At 35.5% G+C, this 5,455-nt stretch overlaps 2 protein-coding genes across 2 annotated transcripts; both read left to right on the forward strand.

The window, feature by feature from the left end:
* Window positions 1-3,831: 3,831 nt before the first annotated feature.
* On the forward strand, window positions 3,832-4,530 carry LOC111889022 (uncharacterized). Its single transcript, XM_052771062.1, has one exon. The coding sequence runs from the start codon at window positions 3,832-3,834 to the stop codon at window positions 4,528-4,530; it is 699 nt and encodes a 232-aa protein (XP_052627022.1).
* Window positions 4,531-4,626: 96 nt separating this feature from the next.
* Window positions 4,627-5,010, forward strand: LOC111889023 (uncharacterized). The gene has a single exon (XM_023885150.1). It carries the CDS (start codon window positions 4,627-4,629, stop codon window positions 5,008-5,010), a length of 384 nt encoding a protein of 127 aa, XP_023740918.1.
* Window positions 5,011-5,455: the final 445 nt, after the last annotated feature.

Raw genomic sequence — 5,455 nt, forward strand, 5'->3', positions numbered from 1 at the left:
GTACGCTACGCGTACCTCTGGAGTACACCCTGTGTACTCACATAGGTCAGGCTTGTTGAGTTGACTTAGTTGAGTTGACTCGGCTGGGTTGACTTGGTTGACTTAGTGGTTTGACAGTTGACTTTGACCAAGTTTGACCTCGAGGGTATTTTGGGATTTTAATGGAATCGGTCATTTGGTGGAAATAGGTATTGTTTAGAGAGCTGAGACTCAGAGTAGAGCCTCATCAGTTTTGCTTAGTTTGAAAGGTGAGTTTTCCTCACTATACCTTCAGGTCAAAGACACCAATGTCAGCTCATTAGATTGATATCTTATTATGCATACTATTGTGCTGAAATGTTCTGTTATATCGGTATCCAAGTATGTAGGATTATGCTATGCTTTAGTGATATGTTATATCGGTATCCTGGTATATAGGATGATGATATGCTTAGTGATTTGTAGATCTATTTGACTGCCTATAGACTGTTATATGATTATATGTTATATGTGCACATGTTTGGTCGGTGGTTGAGGCTTCACTACTTTGTGCGTAACCCAATAGGCCAGGGCATACCAACTTGATGGTTGAATGTGCCTGAGGGTATTCCATCCTGAGGATGATTGGACCTATAGTATGTTGGCTTTCCAACCCGATGGTTGAGGGGCCTGGGGTATTCCAACCCAATGGTTGATTGGACCCATAGTATGTTGGCATTCCAACCTGGTGGTTGAGGGGACTGGGGTATTCCAACCCGATGGTTGATTGGATCATAATATGACGTTATTGTATATCTGCTATTTGTTTCTATGTTGGTACTTTGGGGGAACTCACTAAGCTTTGAGCTTACACTTTTGGGTTATGTTTCAGGTACCTTAGATGATCGCGGGAAAGAAAAGGCGTGATCGTGCACCTCCTCTTATTTTATTTTATGATTCTGGGAAAACTCTGATAATAAACATGTTTCGGAAACTATTTTGTAAACAATGATGTTTTGTGGATTGGTTTTAAAAGTTTGAATTTTTTATGAATTTTATGGATGTCACACTTAAAATCATGTGTGTAAGTATATACAGGAGCTTAAGGATTGATAAATTTTGTTCCATATTCTTTTTTTTAAGTAGAGAGTTCGTTTCTCCTTTTATCTCTTCGTCTGTTTTGAAATATAGTGAAGATATTTTTCAGTTTTATTCAAAACTGTTTTTCCAAAAACGTTAATAACAAAAACAGAAGCTTAAAAGATCAAACATAAAACTCTTTTTAACCCACCAAGGATCATTTTGAAATCATAAAAGATGAAATCAACCAAATAAAAGAAAGAGAAACAACAACCTTTGAAGACTTTGATTCATCTTAGGAGGTTGGAAGTTGATGAAAATGACAACAACACAAAAGAGGGTTCCTCTACAAGTATCTAACAAGTAAGGATCAACTATTTCAAGATGCTAGTATTCACTTGTATTAAGTTTTTCTTAAGCTATTAAGACTTATACAAAGTAATCCTTAAGGAGACCCAAGTTATGAGACTTTACTTCAAGTACCAAATTAGAAGAACAAAGAGTGGGAGAGAGGCCACAAAACTCAAAATTTGGCATCTAAGAGAAAAGAGAAAATAGTTAAAGACTTAGAAAAACTACCTCTAATGTTGGTCTTTAGTTTCCATTATATACCAAGAGACATTAACTAAAGAACCATACCTTCTTACCAGTCAAAGCATGACCTCTAAGGACAAGAATGGATGTAAGAAGCAAAAGTACACACAATCTCATTCTTTCTCATGCAACTTACGACTTTCATTTTCAAAGTAGCTACCTACAATTCAACTAAATGACTTACTCAAAGTTCCAAAAAAGTTGTATATAACATATATATTCATACCATATGATATGTACTAATTTTTTTTCTCTTTATTAGTATTTCCTAGAAACAATATTTCCCAATATGATGGTAAAATATTATTCTCATAAAATACTATCCAATTAAATACAAGTGTGATAATCTTTGTTATTAATCAATTACTATAATAAATAATCAATAAGGAGTAACTTATTATAAGGTACAACCCAATAGGATCATATGTCATTAGTAATGTCATTCTATAATGACTCTTGAGGATGAAGATCTTTCAGATATTATGAGTATAAGTGCTTATCTATTTAAGATTAATTTAGTATTAGTTCTTAAAGGTTTAAGAAGCACTAAATACAAGTGAAGAATACCATCTTTGGTGGCTAAGACTTGCTAGGTGGATACATATAGACGAGATCTACTTTGAGTCTCTTGCCTTCTTTATCAACGTCTTAGCCGCCCTTTAGGATTTGATGCCAACAAATGTCGTTAATCTTTTTCCAACTATGGTTATTTTAGTATTTCCATTGAGTGCAAGATGATTATGTTTCCTTGTTTGATGGTGGTGGGTCGATAGAGGCTGGTGAAGACACTAAGAAGATTGAGGTTTTGGTGTAATAAGAAGAAGTGAAGTGTGAGTTATAAAAATAATGATTCTTCTGATAGGATAAATGGATAATGGTATCAAGAATAGTGGGGCCACTTTCTTTCTGGCTCGACCTTAATTTATGATGTCGGGTTTCAATGGGAAGCAGTTCCGTTCACCACTACAATCTCACTATGCTCTGTCTGGTAAATCTTTTTCATCAAATGGTTCATTTCGTAAAGGTCATGAGCCAAAATCTAGGAATAAAAAAGAGTATTGATTGCTGCTTTGATTGAAGTAGTGGAGCAGTATGTTGAGTCTGGTAATGCTCTCGGTTATGAAATTACAATTTCTCAAGATAATATTATTTAGATGATTGAAAGAAAGGATGAACAGTGGTCAAAGGAATATTCTATCTATTAACCTGTGTGAATTAATGTTATTTAAAAAGAGAGGACGGGTGAGAATTCTTTGTATGAAACATTGTATTAGTGTATTGGGGTACATGAGACAAAAATAATTAATTTGGATATATTTCTTATTGATTCTTTGTGGGGAATTACCAATTCAAGATGCAAAGTAGTGGTGCTAGGGTTCGATCAGGTGATCTTATAAGTGTTTGGGATAATGTGGACTTTAAAAGAACAAAGATATTGTCCATGGAGAGATTCCTTATTGTCTAAGGAAAAGTATTAACTTCTCGGACTAAATGTTTTCTCTAACGGTTTACACTCCGTGGGATAGACATGGTAAGAAAATGCTATTGGATGTTATTGGTGGGTTTATGCATCATCATGTTGAGGAGTTTATTGTTTTTGGTGATTTTATTGTTTCCATTCTTTCCAAGAAAGGTGTGGTTCGGTTTGCCATAGTAACAACGCGTTGTGCTTCCACAGATTTGGCCATATCACATCCCAATTGTTCTTAAGAATAAATATTTTAATTATGGTCCCAACCCTTTTAAATTGTTTCACTATTGGTTCATAAAATAGGGTTTTTAGACATAATAATTAAGGAAACTTTGCTGAGCTTCACTCAAAAAGGTGAGTCTAATAGGATTCTTTTACTTAAAAATAAACGCAAACACGTGAAGGATAGGTTTAAAGTTTAACATAAAGGCATTAGACCTTGTGGTATACATACCACGAAGCAATCAGTGGTCTAGCTGGCCACGAAAACTTCTCATGCACACCACCCTGACATTCTGTGGTTGGGCGTGGTCGTGCTCTTCCGTGCTCCCGACGACGAAATCAAACGGAGAACATGATTGGCTGTGGGTTTATTTGGTTGAACGGCTATTTTGACCATTTTCTTTTTTTTTTCAAACTCAATTCACTATATAAATAAACCTTTTATTTTCACCAAAACTTACACCTCATTCTAATCTTCATTCTCTACAACCACAAAACACATATACATGGATTCCAAAAAACGTATTGAATTTCTAAAAGCTTTTGACTCGGATGATGACGTAGAATTCGTCGACACATTCTTCAACGTTGTGCAACACATTCATGACGAAGAAAGTTCGAATGCAGCTTGTACAAGGGCGTTCGTCAATCGTGATCGCCAAACCGCACACGACTTATTGGTACGTGATTACTTTGCCGATAATTGTCTTTATAATGACGACTCCTTTGAACGTCGTTTCCGTTTGAATAATGCTATATTTTTACGTATTAGTAATGCTTTAGAATCTTATTATGATTTTTTCAAACAAAAACCCGACGCTAGAGGAAGAATGGGTTTTAGTAGTATACAAAAATGTGCGACTGCTCTTAGGTATTTGGGATACGGTATAGCATTCGATGCATCTGAAGAATACTTGAAAGTATCCGAGAGGACCGCCATTGAATGTGTAGATTGGTTTTCTGCATGTGTTTATGAGGTTTTTCACGAAGAATATTTTCACAAACCTACTCAACGTGATATTGAGAGATTATATTCGACTCATGAAGAGAAGCATGGATTTCCGGGTATGCTTGGCAATCTAGATTGTACACATATGGCTTGGGAAAAATGTCCAACTGCATGGCGTGGTCAGTTCACTCGAGGAGATATAGGTGAACCAACTATCATCCTAGGAGCTGTTGCATCTCAAGATTTGTGGATATGACATGCCTTTTTTGGAGTAGCGGGGTCTAACAACGATCTTAATGTTCTTGGCTAGTCTCCACTTTTCAACAATATTTGGACCGGCAAAGCACCTGATATGACATTCACGGTGAACGGACACGCGTACAAATACGGTTACTACCTTGGTGATGGGATATACCCGGATTATTCTACATTGATGAAGGCATACTCGGTTCCTCGAAGTGAAAAGGCAAAGTTTTTTACAAAAAAACAGGAATCGGCGAGAAAGGATATCGAAAGGGCATTTGGAGTCCTTAAGCAGACATTGCATGTAGTGAAATATGCTACACGACTCTGGGATAAAGAAAGAATTAAACGAATGGTCCTAGCATGTATTATAATGCATAATATGATTATTGAAGATGAAGGTCGAGCGATTTGCACGTATGATCCGAACGACGTTGTCGTTCCAATTGAGTTTCGTACCGGGAACGAATGCGTTTTTAGAGCGAGTTGTTGAAATTCATAACAGGGAAACATGTTTCAATCTTCGAGAAGATGTCGCAGAACATTTGTACCAACATAGCATGAACGACTATTAGGTTTTTTATATTTATGTTTCTTTGTTTTTTTAATTAATGTAATTTTTTTTCTAAATTAACTAAGTAATGTAGTTTGAAGTTGTAATTTTATTTTTATAATTAATGAAACACTAGTTTAAAAAAATGAATGCTTTTAATTATAAAAAAATATAATTTTATTGTATTTTTGAATTAAAAATAAATAGAAATAATGATGTGGAGTAGTGTGTTAGTGGTAGATATCTCATGTTAGTGGTAGAGGATTGTGGTGCTAATGTGGCACCCACCACATATGTGGTATGTGGTGGGTATAACGGATGGCCTTATAACTCAAACCCATGGGGTTATGAGGTAGTTGTTGACTAAAATCGATAAAATTGGTGG

This window comes from Lactuca sativa, chromosome 4, assembly GCF_002870075.4.
Source record: "Lactuca sativa cultivar Salinas chromosome 4, Lsat_Salinas_v11, whole genome shotgun sequence".
Classification (NCBI taxonomy): Eukaryota; Viridiplantae; Streptophyta; class Magnoliopsida; order Asterales; family Asteraceae; genus Lactuca; species Lactuca sativa.

Coding starts and splice junctions, on each gene's coding strand:
- LOC111889022 (XM_052771062.1), top strand. CDS start 3,832: ATGGATTCCAAAAAACGTATTGAATTTCTAAAAGCTTTTGACTCGGAT.
- LOC111889023 (XM_023885150.1), top strand. CDS start 4,627: ATGACATTCACGGTGAACGGACACGCGTACAAATACGGTTACTACCTT.